At 39.0% G+C, this 13,005-nt stretch overlaps 3 protein-coding genes across 3 annotated transcripts; all 3 read left to right on the top strand.

The window, feature by feature from the left end:
- The first annotated feature begins 345 nt into the window (after positions 1-345).
- Positions 346-2,082, top strand: LOC120029782 (parvalbumin, thymic-like). The gene is made up of 4 exons (XM_038975052.1): positions 346-682; positions 925-1,057; positions 1,322-1,431; positions 1,841-2,082. The coding sequence occupies exons 1-4, from the start codon at positions 622-624 to the stop codon at positions 1,867-1,869; spliced, it is 333 nt and encodes a 110-aa protein (XP_038830980.1). The 5' UTR covers positions 346-621; the 3' UTR covers positions 1,870-2,082.
- Positions 2,083-3,267: 1,185 nt separating this feature from the next.
- LOC120029749 (parvalbumin-2-like) lies at positions 3,268-6,066 on the top strand. Its single transcript, XM_038975019.1, has 5 exons — positions 3,268-3,339; positions 4,289-4,359; positions 4,487-4,619; positions 5,465-5,574; positions 5,802-6,066. The coding sequence occupies exons 2-5, from the start codon at positions 4,299-4,301 to the stop codon at positions 5,825-5,827; spliced, it is 330 nt and encodes a 109-aa protein (XP_038830947.1). The 5' UTR covers positions 3,268-3,339; positions 4,289-4,298; the 3' UTR covers positions 5,828-6,066.
- Positions 6,067-10,279: 4,213 nt separating this feature from the next.
- On the top strand, positions 10,280-12,638 carry LOC120029716 (parvalbumin beta 2-like). The gene is made up of 5 exons (XM_038974985.1): positions 10,280-10,367; positions 11,180-11,243; positions 11,572-11,704; positions 11,977-12,086; positions 12,230-12,638. Exons 2-5 carry the CDS (start codon positions 11,186-11,188, stop codon positions 12,253-12,255), a joined length of 327 nt encoding a protein of 108 aa, XP_038830913.1. The 5' UTR covers positions 10,280-10,367; positions 11,180-11,185; the 3' UTR covers positions 12,256-12,638.
- The last annotated feature ends 367 nt before the right edge of the window (positions 12,639-13,005 follow it).

The raw sequence follows: 13,005 nt of genomic DNA, 5'->3' as shown, positions 1-13,005 counted from the left end.
CACAGGGAGGAAGCAACCAGAAACTTAGAGAAGGGAGAGGGCAGAGAGGAGGGAGATGAGCAAAAGGGAGTGGAGGATGACAGGAAGAGAGGGAGAGAGAAGAGCAGGCAAGCCAGGCGATATCTGGCCAACCAAATATAGCATGTCTTCTATTTTCTTGTCCTCTTATCTGTTCCTTAAGCCTTTTCCCCAGCATGTCTGAAAGGAAAAACACTAAATCACATGAATACAAAGACAGATCAACACTTCTGATCATGTATCACTGTCACTGGCTGTTTCAAACAAATCTCATATTCAGGCTTAAAGGGTTCAATCTGTACTTTTTCCACTATATGGGGGAAAGGCTAGTAAGAATGGCTTTCTGTTCACCAGAAGGGCCACTTTCAGTTTGTCTCTTAATTAAGTGCCAAACAAAAGCTTTGTCATAGTGACGCCGTGACATCCACGTCAGTTGAACGTCAAGTGGGCCCAGAAGACAGCTGTGTTTGGCAGGGAAACGCTGGTGGTTTCTGACACCATGGCATCATAAGATCGCTCTTATCAGTAGCTTTCTACCTCACCATCAGTTAGGATAGAACCACAAGCTGCTACGTTTCATCACGATCTCGCTACAGTTTCAGTATGGCTCTCACAGACTTCCTTGCTGCGTCAGATATTACTTCAGCTATCAATGCTTGCAGAGGTATGAATGTGTGTTTGCACTTTTGACCTCTACTGTAACTTAATGTTGTGGGGAATGTTATAGTAGTTGTGTTGGGTTGCCCATAGGGACTCATAAATGCTGTTTATTTTTCTCTATATGATTGTGGCTTCACAAATGTGTTTACGTAAAGAAACTGGAAATGCAAGTTATGGGCTACTAATTTCAATCATCAACGGTTTGTTTGGTCCTTTGTCGTTATGCACTGTCCATTCTGCTTTTAGCAAACGACTCCTTCAGCCCAAAGAAGTTTTTTGCGATGGTGGGCTTGTCCAAGAAGTCTCCCCCTGAGATTGAGAAGATCTTCATGATCCTGGACCAGGACAAGAGTGGCTACATCGAACAGGACGAGCTACAGTTGAGTCTCAATATAACATACACGTCTTCTAGGGAACTTGATCCCATGATCAAAATAGCAGCAGATACTAGGCAGATACAAATATTATTATTTTATTTTGTTTCTCAAAAAAAGTAGCCTAATACAAGGACTTAAGATCCTTTAGAGTTAGATGGATACAACCAAACACACAAAAGTTACTACTGTACAGTGTACTGTATGTAATGCTACTTTTTGTGTTTTGTGTGTGTGTGTGTGTGCGTGTGCGTGTGCGTGTGTGTTAGGCTTTTCCTCCAGAACTTCTCCAAGGGGGCTCGTCCCCTGACAGCGGCTGAGACCAGAGCCTTTCTCCTAGCTGGGGACAAAGACGGGGACGGAAAGATAGGCTGGGACGGTAGGTTTACTAGGCCATCAGGCAGGTTGACATTTATTGTCATGAGCCTTGTCCTGGAGGCAGAACTGAGCAATTTTGCCTTAGATAGGCCACCAGTAAACTCCAAATTGGCTATATTGTATTAGGGTTATCAGTGTGGTTAAGGTTATGGTTAAGGGTTAGTTTAAAAATATGATTTTATAACTGTGCCAGCTAGTGACCACTCTCCAGAACAAGATTTATGACGAAAAACACTAACCTGCGGTGGCCAGGGTCGGCTGTTAACATTTATGATTCTAATGGCAGTTTAAGGATCACTGGATGAGAAACCCAGTTTGGAAATGTAGTTAGACAGTAATTAAATCTGTACATTCTGCATATTGAACATTAAGAATTAACGCATTGAAAACAGTTTGTGTCTCTCTTTCAGAGTTCTCCAACCTTGTCATGTCTTCATAAAGAGAGGAAGATAAAGAAGATGTTTATTTTTGACAATCTTGTAGTTTGAAGACAAGCAGTACATGGTCTGTGTGAATCTGCTCAGTGCCTTCTTGGGTTGGTCCAGCCTCTGTCTGTCAGTACAAGTAGTGCAATATGCTGTATGCTAGTTTTGACTAAGGAAAATATGATATTGTAAACCAATACAAATAAACAGTCTTTGGCTTAACACTTGCCTCGCCTGCAGCTGTCTTTCTCTGATGTAAAGTTTATAAATACAGTATATATGGCTTTGACCATAAATATTGTAGCACCTGTTTCACATGACAGTATGTGATGTATCCTAGTCATGTCCTTGACAGGCTGCTCCTTGCATGAATATGAGCATGTGTCCCAGGGTAAGGAGTCAAGTCAACACAAGTCTATATTCCTCTCATGTGTATCCAACTGCAGTAGATCATCCAAACCAAGTCTATATTCCTCTCATGTGTATCCAACTGCAGTAGATCATCCAAACCAAGTCTATATTCCTCTCATGTGTATCCAACTGCAGTAGATCATCCAAACCAAGTCTATATTCCTCTCATGTGTATCCAACTGCAGTAGATCATCCAAACCAAGTCTATATTCCTCTCATGTGTATCCAACTGCAGTAGATCATCCAAACCAAGTCATTTTCTTTTCATGATTATTCATGTACAGTATATATGGAAGGCAGACGAGGGATCAGGTTTCTTGCTATAAACTGATAACTTGGGAACCTTTTAACTGTCAGGAATATCATGTCTATGTTTCTATCAACAACAACAACTTTTAACATGTTTAAATGAGACTCTGCTAGTATGGAGGTGATTTTATCGTTTACAAATATGACAAGCACAATATCGTCCAGCATAAGAATGATGAATCTATGTAAAATAATTGTGAAGTAGAAAATCTAGACCTACATCATATGAATATATACATTTGCATTAAGCTTATAAAAAAAAAATATGGTTTAAACTATATTGTACAGATAGTTAAAGAGTTGGATTTTTATATAAATCATACAAAACAAAATGATCTGATTTGATGGATACTAAATTGTTCATGTCTGTTTATCATCTCACACTTGCTCTATACATTTTCAGAAACACACTGATGTCACCAAGTGCCACATTGCCCTGATTGCAGATAATGGGTCATATGAAGAAAATGCATTGCAGGCATTTTATCTCCAACATACAGCCGAATGAGAAGATCAGCTTGAAGCCCAAAATGCCCCTCTTGCATTTCACCCAAGGACTGCATGCATATCCCTAGTTGAAAGGATAAAAATAGTACAATTTGACTACTAGACACATTTTTCCAAAACGAACCCTAAGCATACGGTGTGTGTTACACCTTGAAGGGCAAGGGTATATAATGTGGGAGCTAGGGGAGTATTGCTTCATCCAGCCCTACACTGAGATACAGCAGCCTCCTCGCCACTAATCCACTAATCCTCCAAAGGTGAGTTCCCTCAACCGGACTGAGGTTGAGGGAGAACATGAACAAATTAAATGCTCTAATTTAGGCTACAGACCACCAATGGTTTTCAGCATCAGCAACATGCAAAGATTTTTCTTTACTGCCTCCACGGAATACATTCAATAAAAATGAAGAGGGAAACGTTTCTATCTGGAATGCGTTTGGAATTGGAGTTTAAATAAAGCGAAAATTGGACTTAAAGCACTTACCTGAGAGATGGAGATGGAGGACTTATGCCATGGTTTTGGCGCACGAGGAATCTCAGTTCGAGGACCACTCTGAATGATACTTACTGTCACTGGCAGACATGTCTTACTCAATGTTTCTTTCTTTACCAATGCTTCTTCTCCATCTAAATTGCCATGGACCTTCATGACAGTGAAAGTCCTATGTGAATTTTTCTGTGTGAATGGTTGAGAGACAGAATAGAAACAGGCTCCAGAGCTGGTAGAAATAGATGAAAGAGATGATCTGATAAACAGGTCTAGCAGACCTAAAGGTCATGGGTCACAGCATACTACTGTATGGGCTTTGGCCTGCTGTAGTTTCTTGCATTGAGGCACTCTGCCTTTGAGCACAGATGAGCTACGTTTGGAACATAAACCTGTAAGCTACAGATAACACAGTACTAATGCTATTTATTATCCATTTAAATCCATTAATTCATTAAACAATTAGAAAATTAATGAAATAACATTTGGGAAAAGGTCTATCTACATATATATATATATATATATATATATATATATATATATATATATATATATATATATATATATGCCTGAGACAGTTTTCTTGACAATAGTTGTGGTTATCAGAGTCAAAAGGTTAGTGGGCCCAAGTATTTTCTGTTGAATATTCATGTTCATGACTTTGAAAATGTCTCTCTCTCTCTTTTTCTCTTCACTTGTTTTCTCTCCCTACTTCTCAGAATCTAAAAAATGGCTTTCAAGGGAATGCTTAAGGACGAGGATATTGCTGCTGCCCTCCAGCATTGCGCAGGTGTGCTATACTTAATTCATTTATGACAATCAATGTCAGTTAAAGTGAAAGGGCCCATATTGACCATGTATAATCATCCATGAGCAGGTTGTGATGTTGAAATGACCACTGTGTTTATCCCTCACAGCTGCTGAGTCCTTCAACCACAAAGAGTTCTTCGCCAAGGTTGGCCTGGCTGGCAAGTCTACTGAGGATTTGAAGAAAGCCTTCTACTTTGTTGACCAGGACAAGAGTGGCTTCATTGAGGAGGATGAGCTCAAGTAAGTCTCACATTGATCCAGTTGATTCAGTTGTCAAAAGCTAACTTACTGTACAGTACAAGGCAACTTATTCCTGAGGAAGGCAGTTAACCCACTGTTCCCCGGGCGCCGAAGACGTGGATGTCGATTAAGGCAGCCCAGTTGATTCAGTTGTCAAAAGCTAACTTACTATACAGTATAAGGCAACTCATTCTGTTGATTAATTTGCCAAAAGCTAACTTACTGTACAGTACAACGCAACACCACCCATGAAACTGAAATTAATACGAGTGCATATCTTGACTATTCCTTGATCTCCACTCACCAAGTCTCATTTTAATTTGATTGCATAGGGATACTTAAACACACCCTTCAAATCAAATCACATTTCACTGGTTGCGTGCACATATTTTGCAGATGTTACCGCAGCTGCAGTGAAATGCTTATGTTTCTAGCTCCAACAGTGCGATATACCTAACAATACCAAACAATACACACAAAAAACAATAAAAATATAGAAATGACGAAATATGAGAATGAGCAATGTCAGAGACTGGAATATATATATACATATATATGTATATATATATCTATGTACCATCATATATATATATGTATATATATATATATACTGTCTATACACCTTCATATATATATATATATGTATATGATGGTGTATAAACAGTATGGACAATATATGAATATAAAAGGTGTGTTCAGCAGTATTTATATAGTATGATCCATGACTACAATACAGTATATACATATAAAGTGGGTAAAACAGTATGTAAACATTAATAAAGTGACCAGTGTTCAATGACTATGTACATCGGGCAGCAGTCTCTAAGGTGCTCCTCTCTCTCCAGGCTGTTCCTCCAGACCTTCTCTGCTGGTGCCAGAGCTCTGACAGATAAAGAGACCAAGGCCTTCCTTGCGGCAGGAGATGCTGATGGTGATGGCATGATTGGAGTGGATGGTAATCAAATCACTTTTATAGATTTCTATCAAACAAGCAACTATGTACTTGACCCTATCCAGTTGGCCAAGTAACTGTAACAACAAACAATTTTTAGTAACGCGTAACTACTTTTAAATGCCATGACATGTAGGAAATGAGGATTTTATGAGGATCTTTTTTTTTTTCAAGTTCTCATCATGACCTGTCTTGCAATAACTGTTGTTGTTTCTTCCTTGTTTCCACAGAGTTCACCACCTTGGTGAAAGTATAAGTCATCTATCATTGGCTCGGTTTTCATAGAACCACAAGTCTGCTGTTGAGGTTGTCCTGGCTTGCTGCCTGTCAAATACTGCATCTTTTTTATATTCATTTTATTTATGAATGTCACCCCACACTCCCAAAGCGTGTTGACTGTTACGTTTTCTAACTACGTCAGCCGGTGTGCAAAAGTTTACCACCAGACCTTTGCACTTTTAGAAAATTTCAATAAATCTTCATTTGGATTAACAACGACTTTTGTTTTTAATGGTTTTTCATCTGACATTGAGTGTCACAGTTGAGCAAGTCCTTCGAAGAACTAAAGAAGGAATAAAATGTTATGTTTCTTTAGAATATTGGAGTATACAGGACTGATGCAGCACACACTAGCTACACCGGGATTCCCATCAGCATTACCCCACAGGGTACTGAGAAGTAACTGTATATAGTGACCTCTGCTATACATCATGTGAACATTTAGGTTCACAAAACAGGATCCACCTACTGGCACTGCATCTAGGAGACATATATATGTTCAGCTCTGGCACACTTATAGCTGGTTCAGAAAGACACAGATACTGCCAGGGCCTCTCGGAGACATCTCTTTAGAGGGCTGGCCAGCTGGAGGATCTCTTGCATATGTTCAGTTAGAGCCAGCACATTGCAAAGGCCCCCAGCCAGCTCTTGGCTAGGGTTTCAGAACTCCCATGTTACAACGTTTTTGTTAATGAGGCACATTTATGAACAAGTTTCTCTCCCTCAGCTATCAGACTGAGAAAATGTCATACTCGGTGACATAGAATAAGGCCATTTCTATTTATGTCGCGAGGGAGGGAAAAGTGAACAAATTGCACTCTGAACATTTACTTGCAGATATTTGTTTACATGTAGAATGTACAGTAAATGTATTTAATTATTTGTATATGCTATTGATGACAAGGTGGGATTTAGTCCAAGGACCACCTCTAAGTGGAGTTTGGAATGTCAGAATGTCAGAATATTAGAATGTCCCACATCAGCTTGGATTCCTTCCTGATTTCAGCTGATAATGGGTTGTCCATTGTTCTGACACATCCATCTAACAACAACACTCATATTAAATAATGGCAGGAATAGATAAAAAGCACATAATCTAAGGGAGAAGATTTAAGGGGGAAACGCTTTAATCTTATTTGTGTCAAGATGGATTCCTCTACCTATCTGTGGGTAAAGGTCAGGGGTTAGGGGTCAAGCCGAACGCACCTGAGGATCAAGGATGGGGAGAGGAGTGACTGACTGATAAAAAGTATTGAATATGCTATTTCTATGTAATTACCATTTTCCCATGTAATTCTAGACCTGTTGAATTATGTACCATAAAATATAAACTGATGAGGTTGCCAGCTCTAAATCTATTTAAAGGGCCACTACTACTATGGCCAGTACACACACAAAGGTTTGGATAGTCTCTACACAACCATAGAAAAAGAACGGCAACAAACTGCATTCCATAGTTTATCCAGCTGGCCTTCTCAAACAAAAGTAACAAGTGCCACCTCAACAGTGCCACCTGCTACAGTATGAAACACATAGCATACGTACCAAATGGCACCCTATTCTTTCTATAGCGTACTACTTTTTATCAGGGCCCATAGAACTCTGGTCAAAAATTGTGCACTACTAAGTAGTGCCATTTGGGATATAGAGACATTAACCGTGTCACACACGTTACTGTATGTATACTCGTATGTGGACTCCTACATCCAAAATGGCACCATCGAGAGCATTGTTAAAATTGAGTGATGTACAGTACAGTAGCCTAGGTATTGCGTAATGGCTCTCCCCAGATCTGAATGTTTGAATGATGATGGAAGTAGACCTATCACCTTTCACTGTTCTCGTAAATAGTAGCATAGCCATACTGAGAAACAGCCTGGAGGGGAGTAGGGGAGCTGAAAGGGACCAAAATAACACCAGGCACCCTTCAATTAGACAGAGGTGATGACTGACTCAATTTATCCTTTGTGCCAAATACATTCCTATGGGTGTCCCCTCTTCTCTCCCCTGAGCCACTGATTTAAAAAATATGTTTATTTTATTATTATTTTACCTTTACTTTAACAGGGAGTCCCATTGAGACCAATGTCTTTTTCGCAAGGAAGCCCTGCATACACACAATTTACAAAATATAATATAATACAAATATACAAAATGACAAACTTGCTCAGTAAAAAGATTCACATTCCTCAGCAAAGAGGTCCCCAATTAACATTTTTAACCTCCCAAAGGGCACCAGTACATCCAATTGTAGGGAAAGATGTGAAATATAGATTAATGGTTCCATAAATTATTAGGCCCTAATTAGAGTTCTATGAATACATTTTTTGCCAAATGTGCAAATCTTATATGACAGATAAAAGAACCTATACAATTGTATATGACATTTTGGGCTAGATTTTGAATTATTTTGTTATTATGTTTCTTGAGCTTTTATTTTTATTTTCACCATATATCATTTCAAGCATGCACTTGCTGATTTACTCAGCTCTAAAGAGCTGTTAAGTTATTGAATGCACTTGTTAAAGTTTCAATGCTGTCATTTCCGTCTCAATATCAAATCATTTATGGGTAGCAATGAAGTACCTTACTGTGATTGTTTTCAATTAAAATTGACAAAAAGAAACAAAAATTGCTTCTTAGCAAAGAGCAATTTCTCAAGCAGGAGTGCTTGGACTGTCTGGGAGTGGTCTGAGTGGGGAGGGGAAAACTGAAAACGAGTTGTTATTGGTAGAGAGGTTTGGAACTCTTTCTTATTAGTCTATTAGCTAATTTTTCACCTGGTGATGTCACCATTTACATTTACATTTTTACATTTAAGTCATTTAGCAGACGCTCTTATCCAGAGCGACTTACAAGTACATACATTCATACTTTTTTTTTTTTGTACTGGCCCCCCGTGGGAATCGAACCCACAACCCTGGCGTTGCAAGCGCCGTGCTCTACCAACTGAGCCACACGGGACCGATCACCAGGCAGGCCAAAACTCCATCCCACTAAAACAGGCTGAAATTTCACGCGTTCTTTTCAAAACGCTCTTACACTAAAAGGGCATTATCATAATTTTCATAATTTCATAGTATTATTCCAACCTTATAGTGTGGCAAAATATTTAAAACACAGAGAACTCACATTTCTGACAGCACAGGCTCTTAAAAACTTCTTCAGGATCGGTGGATTCCCTGTGGGACGGTTGAAAGAATACCATGCTATTGTTTGAGGAGAGTGCACAGTTTTGAACATGGAAAGTTATTAATAAACAAAATAGGCACATTTGAGCAGTTTTGATACAACATTTTGAACAGAAATGCAATGGTTTATTGATTCAATCTAAAACTTTGCACATACACTGCTGTCATCTAGTGGCCAAAATCGAAATTTCACCTGGGCTGGAATAATACATTTCTCTTGTATTTCAAAGATGATGGTACAAAAAAAATGCAAAAAAGGGTTGGTTTTTTCTTTGTATTATCTTTTACCAGATCTAATTTGTTATATTCTCCTACATTCCTTTCACATTTCCACAAACTTAAAAGTGTTTCCTTTCAAATGGTACCAAGAAAATGCATATCTTTGCTTCAGGGCCTGAGCTACAGGCAGTTAGATTTGGGTATGTCATTTTAGGCAAAATTTAAAAACAGGGGCCATAATTCAATTGTGTTTAGCTTTTTCAATAACAAAACAAAAACGCTTTCAATGTTTTTAAATGATTTAACATGAAGACACATCAGCCCTGTTATAATTAGCCAAGTAATTCAAGTGTCTGTTTTCTCCCGAAGCGTAATACAGCACCTTACACCTATGGCCATAAATCATGGGCTCTACTTTTGTTAGACAGATACATGCACAACAACTCATTCCAGACATTTTGCGCGTGCCAATTACGCATTGAGACGGAGCAACTCAGTCGTAAATTAGGCCTATGAACTGTTAAACTTGATAGCTGTTGATGGATTTTGTAAAACAGACCGTAAAACATAAATAAAAGCCCAAATAAGTATTTCAATGTTAGTCTACAACTGTTTTTTACGACGCATGTGACAAATACAATTTGATTTGAAATCAAAACATTTTTATATATATATATATATGTATATATATGAAAGTCGAAGCCAACAAAAGATGCAGAAACATCTGCGTATAAAGTGAAGCTTTCAATAACTACAAATCTAATTGATCTAATATTGTCATCAGTATGGATTTTCACACAATATAAATCTGCATCAGCGGCAAATCTATGTAATCTATACCAGCGTATATTATTAGCCCGATTTAATATTAAGCACTTTTGCAAACAAGTACCATTTAAGCGTCTTCATGTATGTAGATATAAATAGAAAGGACACTGACTACTGGACACATTTTCAACCATTTGCTTTGCATGCGGTGTCTATTACATTTTGCCTCATATTTCGGGTGAGTAGGGTATATAAGGTCGAGGGCTTGAGCAGGGGAGCTTACACCAGTCGGCAGAATCATCTTTGCGAATCCACTCAAGCCTTAAAGCCAAACCTGAGGTGAGTCTGTTGCAGAGGGATGAATCTTCGTCTTGTCAGGTCGACAACATCTTGCATGTATCTTCAACCCTTCGGCTTTACTACACCTTACTATGGAACGGAACATGATGGAAGCATCTACTATAAAGGCCATCTCAATTAAAGAAACGCAGGACACGTTTTTTGCCTTTGGAATAATCAAGGAACCAAATGGAATGACTAGGCTACATCATTGGGATGATATATCATTCACTGCCTGCAAATCCAGGTTTTGGAATAGAGGACTGTCCATCCTGATGCTCTCTGTTGTGTGAACCTATCCTAACCAAAAGATCAAAAACTAAGCAAAAGAACTAACATTAACCAAAATAACCAAAACGAACCAAAAGATCCAAAACTAACCAAAATAACCAAAACCAACTAAAAAAAACAAAAAGAACCAAAACTAACCAAAAGAACCAAAACTAACTCAAACTAACCAAAATAACCAACACTGACCAAAATAACCAACTCAAACTAAAAGATCCAAAACTACCCAATAACCAAAAATAACTCAAATAACTAAAACTAAGCAAAATAATAGAACTTGATTTTCAGATGTTAATAACAGCACAATAACTATGTTAACTACAACAACTATGTTATTACCATTTATATTATTAGGAAATGCAATGGTTTAATATAGGGTGGTTCAATCTTCCAAATATCCAACTCTGATAAAGGACAGAGATTCAGCATACTGAAATCAGTCATTGCGGTTGCTGTGCAGAAGCAGGTGATGAACAGAAAAACATTTGCTTTGCTGTAACTGATCTTCTCTGCTGTCTCCCCAGCTAAACATGTCCTTCGCCGGTCTTAACGATGCTGATGTTGCTGCAGCCCTCGCTGCTTGCACAGGTAAACCTCTTATAGATGCCTCAGTTCACTTTCTACTCTCTCTCTCTATTTTAGGATCTCTATGTTTGTGGGCAAGATTGTATATAGCAGGCTTCTTTAATTTTTGTGGTTGATGAGGAGAGAGATGAGAGGGATATAGCACAGAAAAGAGTGGCTAGACCGCAATATTGAACCGTTGCCTCCAGGGGAGTGTGGTCCAGTCTGGGGGCAGCAGCTCTACCACTAGACTAGCCATGGGCAAGCGGGCACAGCCCTGGCACAGCAGTATTGTTAGGTATATTTGTAACTGTGAAATCCTCATTTTAATGGATAACTGATCTCCCCACAGCTGCTGACTCCTTCAACCACAAGGCTTTCTTTGCCAAGGTTGGCCTGGCTGGCAAGTCCAACGATGATGTGAAGAAGGCCTTCTACGTCATTGACCAGGACAAGAGTGGCTTCATTGAGGAGGATGAGCTCAAGTAAGGACCCCTCTGATATTACACTCATCATATAACACCTTTGATCATGTTTCTTAGAGTGAATGTTCCCTTTATAGGGCTTGACTTATTGTTAAGTGTGGGGGCAAAAAAAGGACGTCACTTTAAACCTACCCCTCTGTAGAGAACGGGGTGCCTATTTCTGTCTCAGCAATAGAGTCCCCTCCCCCAAAATATAAGTAGAGCAGGAAAGCATCAGCATAGTCTGTGGTTACAGTCTTTGCTTATTGCCTGTTTGTTCTGTATCCATCCAGGCTGTTCCTGCAGAACTTCTCTGCCTCTGCCAGAGCCCTGACTGACGCTGAGACCAAGGCTTTCCTGGCTGACGGGGACAAAGATGGTGATGGCATGATTGGAGTTGATGGTGAGGATTATTCCTTTTTGGAATTTGGGAACGTTATTGCAAGTCTTCGCAATCTCAGTTGAAATTGAAAATGAAATGTTGAGCAATAAATTATTGAACCATTCATATTATTAATACAAAAAATGGTGCGTTCACTTTTGCAGAGTTCGCTGCCATGATCAAGGGATAAATGAAGACCTGACCAACACCTCTTGATCTGAAGGAACAACTTGACCCAAGACATCCCCCTTTTCATCTTAACACTTTTATACACGTGACTGTTACTGTGTCTGAAATGACACCCTTTCCCAGGCATAATGCAATACCTTTTCCCAGAGCTGATGGGTAAAAGTAGTGCACTATATTGGGAACAGGGGGTCATATCAGACACAGCCTGTGACTGTCTACCCATAGTGCATCTTTCTGTCCACTATGAATGTAAATGTAGCGTGGCTGTGTCTCTCCCCTGTCCTCATTAATTTGAGTTTTGCTTTAGTGTCCAATCAATGATGCACTTTTTGGGAAATGGACGTCAGACGATATATAGAAAAGAATAAACGTTCTTTTTCAATATGGTGTCTCATCTTTTCTTTACAGTTTGCTTTAATGTTCAGTACCACTCCACATGAGAGTATCTATTTAGACTAGAGGGGAATTTTGTCATCACCTGACCCACTTGAATAAACCAGCACAGTTCGGGTCAGTAGGATGGTGCGAAGAGGGTATATTGTTAAGCATCCTCTTACATGATAAATAGCAGCTATTTATCATCAAACATATCAACACATAGTAACTAAGATGAGGAGATGAGAGATCAATGGTTGTCCATTGATTTTCTTTTGAGAACTGGAACAGTCATGTGTCATATAGTAACTAACATTAAGTGGCTACACCTCCAGTCATGTATATTTCTGAGTCACTAAGACAGAATAGATCTTCC

Source organism: Salvelinus namaycush, chromosome 35, assembly GCF_016432855.1.
Source record: "Salvelinus namaycush isolate Seneca chromosome 35, SaNama_1.0, whole genome shotgun sequence".
In the NCBI taxonomy this organism is placed as follows: domain Eukaryota; kingdom Metazoa; phylum Chordata; class Actinopteri; order Salmoniformes; family Salmonidae; genus Salvelinus; species Salvelinus namaycush.
This window is presented reverse-complemented; position numbering and strand designations above follow the sequence as displayed.

Bases quoted from the DNA above. Each gene is read 5' to 3' on its own strand.
- LOC120029782 (XM_038975052.1), top strand. From the start codon at position 622: ATGGCTCTCACAGACTTCCTTGCTGCGTCAGATATTACTTCAGCTATC. The intron at 1,058-1,321 runs GTTGAGTCTCAA...CGTGTGTGTTAG, and splicing joins ATCGAACAGGACGAGCTACA to GCTTTTCCTCCAGAACTTCT. The intron at 1,432-1,840 runs GTAGGTTTACTA...TCTCTCTTTCAG, and splicing joins CGGAAAGATAGGCTGGGACG to AGTTCTCCAACCTTGTCATG.
- LOC120029749 (XM_038975019.1), top strand. From the start codon at position 4,299: ATGGCTTTCAAGGGAATGCTTAAGGACGAGGATATTGCTGCTGCCCTC. The intron at 4,360-4,486 runs GTGTGCTATACT...TATCCCTCACAG, and splicing joins TGCCCTCCAGCATTGCGCAG to CTGCTGAGTCCTTCAACCAC. The intron at 4,620-5,464 runs GTAAGTCTCACA...CTCTCTCTCCAG, and splicing joins ATTGAGGAGGATGAGCTCAA to GCTGTTCCTCCAGACCTTCT.
- LOC120029716 (XM_038974985.1), top strand. From the start codon at position 11,186: ATGTCCTTCGCCGGTCTTAACGATGCTGATGTTGCTGCAGCCCTCGCT. The intron at 11,244-11,571 runs GTAAACCTCTTA...ATCTCCCCACAG, and splicing joins AGCCCTCGCTGCTTGCACAG to CTGCTGACTCCTTCAACCAC. The intron at 11,705-11,976 runs GTAAGGACCCCT...GTATCCATCCAG, and splicing joins ATTGAGGAGGATGAGCTCAA to GCTGTTCCTGCAGAACTTCT.